Genomic DNA, 14,009 nt, shown 5'->3' on the forward strand with positions numbered 1-14,009 from the left:
CCATTTTTCTCCGAATCCAAGACTTTTTTTTTTCAGAATCTCATGCGAAAACTCAAGGGTTGTTGCATTTGCGGCCTAACAGTAAGTTAATGGATACCACTGGCAACTACCGCGGTAACCACGCTGGTTCTTTTCACACGCGCACAGAACTCATTGACAATAAACGACCGCCTCTTTATTATAACTTACATCGCTAGCCGCGACAACCGGTTGTACAGTGCCTGTGTGTAACATCACTGGATCTCAGGAAATAGTGTAGAAAGAATGGCGTTCTATTAGCCTCTACAGAAACGTTTCTCAAATCTGCAGAATGACATCAAAACATGCGACCCTTCGAATTCTTAGAAAGGCCATGGCTACTCAGTGGCAGAGTAATAACGCGTCGATTGTACTTGACGCTTGATAAAATTAAGTCTTATAGACAGCAGGAATATTTTCGTGATGGATAGTCATATTGTAAAGATACGTGGAAAAGGTATTGCCGGCAATTTTTCAACGGGTTCTAGTCGATGTTATGATGCCAATTTTAAGTTAATGGTTATTAAACACTCGGAAAAGTAGAATAATTGTGCAGCCGCAAGAAAATACGGCATAGGCCTAACTAAAGGCAATATTTGGCGTTAGCGTGAAGACAAAGCACTAAAAGAATGCGTACTGTACAAAAAATGCATTCAGTGGTCCGCAACAAGGGCGCTTTAAAGAAGTCGAAGGTGAAATTGTGAAGTTTGTGCACGAAAAACGCAAGGGCGGAATGGCCATACAGTGGCGGAATAAACTCGTGCGTCGGATTTCAACGTCCGCTATTAGGCCTATACATCGCTAGTTGCTGAATTCGGCCGAACCCGGCAAGCGAGACGTGCATGTAGCGGTAGCCGGTTATGTGTGACGCTGAGTAAAAGTAACAATTTTGTGGATAGGAAGAATAATTTCCTGATGGATCGTCGTATTTTAGAGACGCATGGAATAGGTATTGCCGGCAAATTTTCAACGGGTTCTCTATGGTATTATGATGCCAATTTTAAGTTAATGGTCCTTAAACCCGCGAAAATAAAGAATAATTGTGCAGCCGCAAAAAAAAAAAAAAAGAAATACGGCATGACGAAAGTCAATGTTCAGCGTCAAAAAATGCGTAGGCCTACTGCACAACAAGGCATTCATATGATTTTACAAAGTACTTTTTGAGCCTGATTTAAATTTTTTCAAGGAAAAAGTGGGGTTCGTTTTGGATTCAGAGAAATACGGTACTATATTTTTTCAGAATGAAATAAAACATACACTTTCATGTAGTATCGGATTTCGAAAAATAACAAACAAGTAAGCCGTAGTGTGGATATCATCTGCGGAAACGCAAGTTTTGAACATACTGATTGCCGTTTCATACCGATTGTAATGTCCATGGCGGTTTTTTCCGCCTTTTATACAAAAACCTGATATAACGACAATCCGTTATAGCGAGTAAAATTTTCGCTGTTGTGAATTCTCGCTATAACGGAATTCTACTGTAGCTGTTAAACATCATCAGTTTGGTCGGTTGTGGAAACATGTCATCTTACTTGTTGATCCCTTTTGCACTCTGTTTGTAATTTCCTTTCTGACCAAATTATCACTTCCAAGGTAAGGAAAACTATCCAACACACTCTAGCAGGTGGTCTCCTAGTTTTACACTTACTGGATGCCCATCACCACTGTCTTGGTCTCGCTGATGTTGAGGATATATTCCTGGAACTGGGATTTCCACACGAGGAGTCTGATCTGTACTTCCTCTTCTGTTTCACCCCAAATAATGATATCATCAGCAAAAGCCACTATATTCAGTTCACCTAACTTTTCCTTGACATTCAGTATATTGTCCATAACAGTGATGATCAGTAGTGGGGACACTGCACTTCCTTGCTGAACTCCACTCTTGTCCAAACCATGATGATTGACCTTCCCCAATTTGTACATCGCTAGTACAGTCTTTGTATAACATCTGAATTTACCTTACCAGTCCTTCAGGCACATTTCTTTCCCTCAGGTAGAAGAATCTTGAATTTGAAACCACATGGTCCGGCCCGCTGAGCTAGTAGAAATCAGTGTCTTGGTGTATTCCCAGCTGCCACGTGTGCAGGCCAGCTCTGGAAAGGTATATTCAAGGTCGCTACCCTGTCTGTCTGAGTGCCGATGACAGACGTGTTACAAAGTACAAGTGTTCCAGTTTAAATTTCTTATAAAACTATCATAGGTCTTTTCTATAACCAGGAATACAATGACCAGGTTCTTGCCTTTCTCCCAATACTTTTCCATCAATATGCGGGTGCTAAAAATTAGATCCATAGAACCATTATTGATCTGTTACTTCTGAATCCATATTGCTCCTCCTCTAACTGTAGTTCAATGATGGTTCTGAATCTCCTTTCTATGATCTTCTCTAGAATTTTTAGCCCATGAGACAGCAGGATTATTCCTCTTTAGTTGGTGGGTTTCCGTCTGCTCCCTTTCTTAAACAGGCAAATTATAATGCCCTTGCTTCAATCTGCAGGTATGTCTCCCCCTTCTCCCTCCACTTCTTTCCAGTGAAAACATCTGGGGCATCAGCGATGTGCAGTTTCCTGTTCAGATGAGAAATTAACATCATAATCACATGTTCCTACAGAACGGAGACAGATTAGCAATTTACTGACTACATACAAGGTAAAGCAAGGCATTTTCCAGAAGATCTATGTGAAATGTAACCTTAAAGCAAATGTTGGACCTAAACTTTGTACTGGACCCCATTACTTCGTGCCATAGCCAGACTCGGGCCCAAGCAGTCATTAATCTTAAGACAACCCAGTCACACTATTGAGACCCTACAGGACTGATGTCTTTAACTCTTCACCATGCTGGATTAAAAAACCTGGTTGTCTCTGGGATGCAGGAGAAGTTTTAATCTTGGTACTGCTTTTTGTCAGAATCGTGTAGGACTTAGTTTAAAGAAGGGCAACTTTGGTACTATTTTGCAGATTTTAATAATTTTTCATATACATTTTATGAAACCTCCATTCTTTTAGAAAACTTTATAGCCATCTTACCTTAAAATTGAATTTTGTGTATAACATGTTTAAACATGTCTCATTTACAATCTCATCCATAAAGGATACCTTAAAAACCTTTTATCGCTTTGTTCTGAGCTCCTGTGTTCCCAATAAACAGTTCTCTTTGATTCATGTAATTCGACCTGTCTTCCCATCATAAAGTATTAGCAGGCTCCTTACAGTTTTGTGCATTGTCACCCATGTTCGATTCAAAACCAAGGACTTCACTTACAGCAATATCATACACGTTACTGAAATTGTCACCTGAATCTGTCAAACTTTCATCAGAATCACTGAAATGCTTCCCTGATAAATCCTCTATTTCCCCTGTTGATAACCTCTATTTGCCTGCAGAAGCCATCTGCATTCACAACTGAGCCATTGCAAGATATTAGGTGACAAGGAAATATCTGCCTCAAGAGAGCCATTACTGGACACATTTTATGCTGAGGTTGACAGTCTGGTTCTTCTCCAGAGAGGATGGGGGAGTGTGCAGAGTAGCCACTTGATTGCAAACATATGCAGTGGCTGCGTTTGGTAGTGAAGCAAAACATTTCAGTTAAGAAAATACAATCAAAGTAGGGCTCAAGGTATACATTTCAAAAGCTCAAAGAAGGAGAAATAAGTTCAAATTCAAACAGCTCAGATGGTAACCACTAGATTACAAGGCAGAGCTTGTCAGACCACTCATTCTTCATACTTGCATTCAAGACTCTAATGATGTTTTTTTTCTCTTGCAGGTTATCTCAGATTTTGACCAAACCCTAACTAAGCAGCACTGCAATGGGAAACGTTCGATGTCGAGTTTCGGTACGTAGAACTAGTCACACTCCTTTCCCTTGCAAAGATCACCCCAGTAGCAATCGTAGGATTAAATAACATCTCTCTCCACTTGTTGTGTGTCCACCTTGGCATTTGAAGTAAGTGACAGAAAGGAACACTTCCAGGGAAGAGGAGACGAGGACGATCTCCACACAGATGTGTTCTCTCAGCTCCCAGTGAGTTTGTTCATCAGGAGGGAGGGCTTCAATGCTCAGTGTTCATGTGGGAAGTGTGGGATAAACTCAGGAAAAAGGAAGTGATAAAGAGGAATGCAAGTAGGAACAGAGGACAAATGCAGGGGAAGCCAACAGGTCAAGTTTTGAATGAAGTCATACTTGTGAAGATAAACGGAGGGGTCCAGAGAAATGTAGACACTCTTTGATAGTTAATATGTTTGGAACAAAATGACATATCATTGTACGGTAGCGTAGTCCACTGTTTTCTCAACAGAATCATCTGTTCCACGTTTGTCATGCTACAGCCTTGGTGTGCTTATTCCAGCAGATGACACTGAGCAATGCAAGGCCGTATTGAAGTGGTACTGCAAGTATGAAAACATGATGGAGGTACAACTGCAATGGTGTAATGTGTATAGAACTCGGCCACCAACAGGTACAACAATTTATCATATTCGGGATAAATTTGACCAAAAATATCAAGTCCAGCTTCCAGCGCTGCTGTGCTGCAAAATTTTACTAGGTCACCTCAGAAATCTGTGAATCAGGGTGCACGAGAAAGCTGTGTAAGCCAATCAGTTGTACGACAAATTCTGAAGGCTACATAAGTGGAAAGTGTACATTCCAAGATCGCTGCACGCTATGAACGAAGACAACCCGGATCGAAGGATGGCGTACTGCGAGTGCCTTGAAGGCATGCTTTGCAATGATGAACGGTTTGCAGGGACAGTTATCTAGTTGCATGAGGCGCAGTTCAAACTGAACGGTACAGTAAACTGCGTGTGAGAAGCCTCACCTGGACAAACATATTAATGTGTGGTGTGGTCTGTCATCGCGTATTTTAGTTAGAAGTTCAGTGGCATTGACGTTGTTCGGCTGCTAACGGTGGCCACTTTGAACACACAAAATAACCTTCCCCCCCCCCGTGCAAGAATTGTAACTGTATGTCATTTTGTTCCATTAATATTGACTATCAAAGAGAGTGTCTACATTTTTCTGGACTCCCCCCCCGTTATAACTTAATTTGTCTCCTGCTTGTTCTTGCTGCCTAGCTCAGGTGGTAGAGTGCTGTAGCGTTGCCTGCTGAGTGTAGGATTCGAAGCAGTGCATCAATTCATTTAAGTGTCCGAGTAAATAGATTCACAGGAGTAGCGAGCTCACGGCACATAATTCAGCTGACTCACAGTAGACACTGCTGAGTGGCAGTGAGACACATTATCGGTACACTGGACACCTGTGGGCTGCAGTGAGACGTACAGAGCCATAACAGACTCCTGCTCTCGGCTCCTTTAAACATAATATCTGGTTGCTCTTCTTACAGGAAGTTTTAAATAATAGATCGATTTATTTGCAGTGTTCCTAGCTAGTAAATATGTAGGCTGTCTATTAGTTTAACACGTTCCTCGCGGTGCAAACTTCCCAAAATTGCGGAGTAAGTAACTACGTCCTAACTAATGTGTTCCTATTGAAGTAAAGGATAGAGGCATACTGCTAGTTTCGATCGCTTCAGGTCACCCTATGTTGTCTAACCTGTATTTTAATGCAGGAATCGCATGCACGGTTATGGTGAATGAAGCCTACGGTGTTGCTGCATTCAGATAGCAGATTGTTTAATACGAGGAGTACCATCCTTCTGGCATCTCGTGTAACCTATTCTTTCTTACTTTGCTCTCAGGTAAATGACTATAAGTTTTTCAGATTTTTATTTATTGGAGTAGTTATTGATATCTTTATTATCTTCCATAGATAATATTTACAAGCAAGTTCACGTCCTTCACTTTCTGACACACTGGTGGCACGGAAAAGATGGAACGGGATCCCGGACGAATTGCTTATTCTTTGGAACAGTGATGAGAGTGACTGTGATTTGTCGTCAGTACCTGACGATGACCCTATGCACAGCCTCGTTTTTTGTGATATTATTTTGTTACTAAGCATAATATGAAAATAAGTAACTTAGGCCTATCATATTCCCCCCCAAAAAATCCAGACTACTGAATGAGAAACTAACATTTATTTCCAATGTCATTTCTGGGTTGCGCACTTGTAGTGCATATTGCTCAAGTTCAGTGCATGTTTTACAACATATACTGTATTTCTGTAATTACGTTTTAACCTCCATAAGTACGGATACGGAACTAAAACAACAAGAATGCTGAAACCTACCACAGACATAGACAACAGTGCCATCTAGTGGCTGGTGAGCACACAATGCCGTAGAGCCAATCTAAAGACAATTGGAGCAAAATCGCAAATAGGTATTGACCTGCCTTCCAGTTCCTTGCCTCTAATTTTTATATCTCCTTTTCCTTCTTTACTTCCTCTGCTCATCACCATTGTCTTGCTCTTCCCCACTTGATGCTCAGTCCCCATCCTCTCCCCATATCACATCATCATCCGTTGTCTGTTCTATCCACTGTTGCCTTCACTCATCTGTAATGCCTAGTTTACACGATGCCAGTTGCTGGGACAATTGTTGGTGACAGTTGTCCTCTAATTATTGCGGGACAGTCCCTGGCCAGTCTAGTTGAATGAGAGGCCGTTCACATGAGAAGTGGCTGAGCGTGCAGCGTCTGTAGTGTCCCGTGAGGAATTAAATTTATTTTGCAATGATATGTGCCGGTAATTCATTGCTGAGTCATGCAAAGTTTTGACCTCAGTCACACCGAATAATTGAATGTTATTTTTATTGGTAATCTCAGAAAGTGCCCTTTGACGGGTATTTTTTGTCTTTGTACAGGTCACCATGCTGGGCCCACAAACATCGTCGTTCCCTGTACAGCTTAACGAATTTTACGTTGGTATCGTCACCCCACTTTGGAGCCATATTTATGCGAACAGCTTACAAATAAATTATAAATTAAAGTATTTAAATTATGAAAACCACACAGGCGGCTGCACCTCTCAGTTGACACAAGCATACTGGAAAAAAGTAAATATACAGCTACTGGTCTGTCGCCTTCAGTCAGCGCTAATTGTCGTGACAGTACTGAGCTCTGGCTGGTGGGGGTTGCAGCTGGGCCCAGTTGGTTGTCGTCAGTCTACTCCTGGAGACAGTCGATTGCCTGGGAAGTTGTGAGGGCAATTGCCTAGTCAACTGGACTGAAGTAAACCACTCAACTGTCTTCTGACAATTGTCTCATCAACTGGCATCGTGTAAACATCATGTCACGCTTTCCCGAACTTTGTTCTAGGGATGCTGTCACCTTTTCTAAGTCTATAAATGTCATTACTATATTTTTAACAAATATCTTGCAGTTGGGAAATATCCCGGTGGCAGCGACCCTTCCCATACTCCCAGCTCTTTTCCAAAATATGAGATCTATTTAGATGTGATGCTCCATACGATATGAATTGAATGTGTATACACTGTCGAGATGATTAGAGTCCTTGTGGTTGCAATGCTGCAGGTATCTTTGGGGAGTGCAAGCAGTTACCGCCCAGCTACAAGGAGAAGTCACAAGCTCTGTACAAGCAGTACAAGCCCATCGAGATTGACCCGTCCCTGAGCAAGGAGCAGAAGATCCCTTTCATGATCGAGTGGTGGGACAAGGCGCAGATGTTGCTCAGCGGGTTCGAGTTCTGCTGCGACGAGATAGACCAGGTGCTCCAGGAAGTGTGTCCAGATCTCAGGTGAGCAGCCCTGGCCTTGGCTGGCATTATTACGTGGATTACCGCTGGATGCGCTGCCTCTCTGGAGGGACGTATTTGCTGTGGTGTGTTGGACGTCTACAAACACTCAGTCCTAGAACTCTCATGACGAGGCCAATATTTTCTACTTGTCTCTGGAAACCAGTCAGTTTTAGTGATTTTCAAAAAAATTCCTCCTCTGTACCGATTCACTAGGTCATAACGTGTGATGGTGGTGAATAATGTTTTAAGAGGAAGTACAACTTAACCCTCGTGGGGTGACACAGTCTCTGTCGCGCGGAACTAGTGCTACCATTCCCTGTTGTATTGCATTGCTTGTTCATAGAGTGCATTGCAGTGCTCATTCCTTTCTCAGCACGCTGTGCGTTGCCCAACAGACAGTGGAATGACATACGCAACCATCAGAATTCAGTTATTAAGGGCAAGGAAAATAATGTGGATTGGACTCTGTTATGGCTTTATTCTTACATACTATTGTTACATAACTTCAGAAATTATTATTATTAGACCTACGGTGCTCCATTGTTTCAAGGAAAGTTAAAATTACAAAATAAAACAACACAGATGACGATACATCATGCTAGTCATTGAAGTTGGGACATAGTTATCCTTTCATATAATTTATAACAGTTTTTACAAGATATAAATCACTTGTGAACTAACTCATAGTGAGGTTTGCATAAGAATGCTTGGTGCAGGAAATGTTTACTTTCTTTGCTTTCCTTGCAACCTCTCGAGCTCCAGTTTCATTTGCCTCTTTGTAGCATATGCTGCAGTATTTCCTTCTCTTCCATGTGCAATTTCCAGCATTTTCAGTTTCTACCGTCTCCACAAGGAGATGGACACCACGATTGTGACGAGCACATCAGTTCAAGAGCACATTTCTCCTTGAAGGTAGTGATGGACTTTTTCTGCAGCTTTGGCATTGTTTGATAGTTTCTGAATGCAATCCACAAATTCACCAAGCTCGTTGCAATTACTAGTTCAGTCGCTGCCTTCTGATACCATCTGACAGTTTTTCAAACAGATGTCTTACAGGACGATAGCTCATCAGGTACATCAACGCCAGGCTTTGCTTTGTTGTAGTCAATAACTACGTGTGGTTTAAAAATTTCCGTGTTAATCTTATCACGTTTTCCTGAAGATATGTATTCTAACTGGTGCTTAGTTGAGAGCATATAAAGCTTTCGCTTGTCAATCCATTTTAGTACTAGGATACCATTCTGCGATTCTTTAGCAACCATTTCTCCTTTGTTGATTCTTTCTTTTAGACCTGGTGAAAGCCCAACTTGATTCTTCCGCAAGGTTGCAACCAGGTGAGTGCGTCTAGCTAGGATTCATCAAATCAGCAAACGTGTAGAAATTGTCCGCGAATAAAGTTGATCCACTGTCTAAATCACGATCCATAAGTTCCATCACAACAGCTGTAACATGCGGTAGTCCACATGCCGCAGTACACTTTTGTGGTGTAGGTAATGCATAGTTTGAATACCTTCACCCCTTATTTATGAGGGTTATTTGGAATAAACTGGTAAAATATTAGCCTTCCCCTGAAGGGGATCATAGATTTGTCAGTGACTAATGTTTCTTGTGGCTCATTTAGACCCTTGAAATTCTTATTGAGCTTTAGAACAAGAGGTGCGATTTTATACAACCTGTCTTGACCTTGGTTCATTCTACTGTTGAAATGCCAGAAACGCAAAATCTGTAAAAACTTGTCCCACTTCATTACATGAACCCCAACATAGTTTTTATACAGTCTGTTCTTTCTTGACCAATAATTATGTAGTTTGAGAAACTGTGCTAAGGCCACCCACATCAATGTCACAACAATTGATATAAGTCCACTGAGTGAATCTACTCCGCTTACTCAGACGTTTCCCTTGGAACACATTCCTTGCCATTCCATTGGTCTCGTGCACCATCGTATTGATGATATCATCAGTAATTATCATGCGATAGAAATCAACTGGTTAAGATTTAGCATACCAATATAGTTGGTTCGCTATTGGACATTACAAATCATCCAGCCAACCCATTCCCGGTTGCCAGCGTTTCACCCCAGTGTGTCAACTTGGGCTCATCAGTTGGCAAATAGCACACCCACCAAGACGCATGGCTAGTACTTACCGTGGAGGTCACTGCAATGTCCAATAGCGGACCAACTATATTAGTATTATAAATTTACTCATTCGGAACAAATATTTCAGGTCCCCTATGGGAATCAACATCTTTATCATGAGATTTAGCACTCGGAGGAAATTGTAAACTGAGGCTATGTGTGAATAAAAAGGTTTTCTGCAAATCTGAGAATGTTCCCCACTAATTGTCTGTGGCTAGTGATACGGCTGAATCATCGTGCAATGCAGCACCGGATTCTTCGCTAGTGTCCTCACTACACAAACTACTGTGTGATTCCCACTCAAAAAAGTGGCCTCACTTTGCAAATCCAAAATGTCAACATCGCTTGATTCAGCACTCTAACCCTTTTCAAGTTCTTCTATCGGTAATGACACAGAATCACATATAATGTGAATTAAAATCTTGTCACAAAACTGTAAATTACAAGGAACTCATTGAAAGCCGCATAAACCAACAACATACAACATAGAGCACAGCGTTTCGCAACAACAAGGGGAAAAATGTCGTCACCGCTAGAGGGAACGCAAAAATAATAACTTTAGTTATCATCTACGAATGAAATTATGCACATTCATGGCCCACTACAATCTGAAATGCATATATCACATATCCACAGTTTACCACGAAAAAGCAAATGTACACGTCGATGCTAATGTGTTAATCAGAGATAAATGAGGAAGGGCACTTAGAAAAATTAAAGTATCACCAAAGAAAGACACGGGACATGAAGGGCGTGAAAAGGAAAGACTCTCTAGGCCTCGGAAGCTCTAATAGTGTCAAAGTCGTAAATGGACAATAATTGACCGAGGGACGTCTGATAGGATAGATGAAAGTGAGGAACCTGGCACAGGTAAGTGGAAGCAGTACCAGGACTCTACTTAGGGCCCTGTAGTCGCCAATCCACTGGGGCCATTTTTAGTCGTTACCGTGGGTGTTATTCTATCATCCCCACCTACAGGGGGTAACTGAGAGATGTAGTAAATTGTATCCCTTACTGACATTTTCACTATGAAGCCAAGGCTACGATTTAGGCGCTCTCAAGGTGTCTTGCCTTCAAACACATGAGCGGTATCTCCTGGTTCACCATCAGAGTACCAACCATGGTGGCCATGATCCTTAAGGTGGTCAGCCGGTTTGTGTCCCATTGGCTGAAAAAATGGTCATCATCAGAACGGTAGGAGAGGTGGTGGTATACAATTTCTAATAACCAGATTGCGTACCAAAATCCTGGATTAAATTCCAAACCTCTCAGCAGTATTCATATGCAGTGAGGGAATATGACATTGTTGATGATGATTCATCCGTCGGATGGGGACGTAAAAACTTTGAGCAGACCCTTTGGTGATGTTCGACAGGGGTAGGTTACGTGCTAGTACCGAGTTTCATCCTCTTCCTACCTGATCGTCACCCCATACGCGCATGAGCATCTAATAGACCTCCACAAGGTGAGCCGAACGTGTCCCTGCAGCAAGTAATGTTTACGTGCTCTTCTGCATTAGGAAAATATTTTGTTTTCTGTTGGCATTTTCTACGGCTACAATCATAGATGATGCTTTATATTCTTTAGCTTCCCTGCACCACATCTTTTGTTCGTGAATCATGTAACAGAAAGTGCTGTCAAGTGCCATGTGCTGACTTAATACCGCAAGCGTGTAGATATGACCAAGCCCTTGAATGGTGTGAGTGGAGATTGTAAATCATATCCTACTCGTGAGCCCATAAAACTTTTGTGTTTGGTAATTTGAAAAGAATGAAAGCGTGCAGAATCTAGACCTGACTGGGAATCGAACCTGGATACCTGGCCAAGGAGCTGATCATTTTGTTTATAAGCTTTGGATTCATACTTTATTTTTTATCTGGAATTAGATGCACAAAAGTCACTTTTTTTCGTTATATCTTCAGCTTAACCTCTTCAGTAGTATGTTCAGACCTTTTTAGTGTGCGGCGCACTACTGCGACATGTTGTCGTTTGTATTTACTCATGCTCTGGAAATACAGAAGTCTTTTATAGCAAGAGTTCACAACGGCAAAAAATTTACTCGCTATAGTGGATTGACGTTAAATCCAATTTTTGTAAAAAAAAAAAAAGAAAGGTCAGGCGGACCCCCACGTACATTAAAATAGATGTGAAACGGCAATCAGTTTTTTCAAAACTTGGATTTTTGCAGATTTCCATACTATGGCTTACTCATTAGTTATTTTTGTTATTCCGAGACAACATGGACGCGTATGTTCCATTTTATTCTGAAAAATTGGAGTAGTATCACTGTAGTGGCTTCTGTGGCAAACGTTTCACTTTCCTATTCAAACACTGTCATTTAACCTAACTTAGTCATATATGCATCGTAAAGATATATTTCAAGCGCCAGTAATGATAGATAACCTTTTCACTATATTGTCCCCTTCTCCGGGGTCGCTCAGTCGGCGGAGCGAGAGTCCCAAAGGGTGGACTGTTCGCAGGGCCAACTTGCTTTTACGGGACCGACCGACAGAACATTTATTTTTACAGGGCCATTGGTGACTGGATAGGAGACATAATGTTGAATGAAAATCAGGACAAAATAACAACAATGTTTATTAAAATAATTAAAACTCAGTCTGGACAAATGCAAAAAAAATAAATAAAATAATACAATATTTCACCAAAATAATTCAATTCATTATGGCTTGTGAAAAAACAAAATTACTGTGAGTCCTTGCATGCTTCTCGGTTTCATTTGATTCCATTACTTCTTCAATGAAACTCCCTCCAACATTTTACTCTGCAACATTGAATTAATCATGTGATTAGCAATGCTATCATTTTCAATTGCAACACAGGTTTAGAAAATTCTCAGGTAAATTACTTTAATACCTCTTTGAGAAACTTCACTATCGAAATTGCTTTTACTTATTTAAAAAATTTTGTTAAAGGTTTATTTTATCACACTTGTGAAAAATCCTTTCTAAATCGTTTATCACTATCATGAAATTCTTTAGCCTATTCTTAATAAGTTCTGCATAAATCACTTTTGGAAAACTCCCTACAATATTTTAGATCGTCGTTATAATTTTGGAAAACTCTTTACCACTTCGAGAAACTTCTTTACAATGTTTGAAAATTTTGAAAAATCCTTTGGCGAACTTCCCCTCTCTCGTAGACTTCGCTTGACTGTATTCCTTTAGAATTCTTAATAACGTTTCCTAACTAACTAGTATTCTATGGATGGATAGAGTATCACGCAACACTATGTGGAATCAACAACAACAATATAAATGCATCATCAATCACATCAAATACACAAAAGATAAGCATTCCTGGAATGATGTGGGTAAATGTCATGAAATAACATAATTTTTCTAACAACTATTTATAAGTAGATTTATCACACAATAGAACTATAATATTTTTATTATTATATATATATAATTCGCTGGGGCCATCAAGGACCACGTTAAGTCTTGTTGCATTTGACACTGAACTTGGCCTTCTTTAGAGCCCAAATTTCCCTCATTCTTTGTGAGTGGGCCTGCTTACGCTCCTCTGTCCAAGGGGCACCGTGTCTTCTCTTCGGTTGCTCGTCAATATTTTCTTGCGGAAGAGATCTCTGTTAAGGGCGTCTTCAGCTGAGATATGTAGCATTTGCAGGTCGTCTTTGATATTTCTATTTTTTTTTTTTTTTTTTTTTGCTATTTGTTTTACGTCGCGCCGACAAAGATACGTCTTGTGGCGACGATGGGATAGGAAAGGCCTAGGAAGTGGAAGGAAGCGGTCGTGGCCTTAATTAAGGCACAGCCCCGGCATTTGCCTGGTGTGAAAATGGGAAACCACGGAAAACCATCTTCAGGGCTGCCGACAGTGGGGCTCGAACCCACGATCTCCCGATTACTGGATACTGGCCGTACTTAAGCGACTGCAGCTATCGAGCTCGGTTGATATTTCTAAACCAGGGAATTGTGGTTTTGGGTTTCGAATCAAAAAAGTTAAATATTTCCTTAGTTAACTTTCTTTTGTCCATTCTTTTCAGATGACTGTAAAATCGTGCTCGTCTTTTTCTGATTGTGTCGGTAATTTTCTCTATTTTGCTGTAGACTTCCTTGTTGGATCTCTTTTGATGGATTCCATTTCTGTACTTCGATCCCAAGATTCCTCTCACAATTTTGCGTTCTCTTTTCTCCAGTT

At 40.9% G+C, this 14,009-nt stretch overlaps 1 protein-coding gene across 5 annotated transcripts in view; it reads left to right on the plus strand.

Annotated features, from left to right (window-relative positions):
* The window catches only part of LOC136864166 (7-methylguanosine phosphate-specific 5'-nucleotidase), a 120,856-nt gene that overhangs the window by 32,197 nt on the left and 74,650 nt on the right, over positions 1-14,009 (plus strand). For all 5 annotated transcript variants that reach the window (XM_068225800.1, XM_068225797.1, XM_068225798.1 and 2 more), the window contains exons 4-5: positions 3,797-3,866; positions 7,465-7,687. In XM_068225800.1, the coding sequence (XP_068081901.1) occupies positions 3,797-3,866; positions 7,465-7,687 (293 nt within the window). The remainder of the gene's footprint in view (positions 1-3,796; positions 3,867-7,464; positions 7,688-14,009) is intronic.

This window comes from Anabrus simplex, chromosome 2, assembly GCF_040414725.1.
Source record: "Anabrus simplex isolate iqAnaSimp1 chromosome 2, ASM4041472v1, whole genome shotgun sequence".
NCBI lineage: Eukaryota > Metazoa > Arthropoda > Insecta > Orthoptera > Tettigoniidae > Anabrus > Anabrus simplex.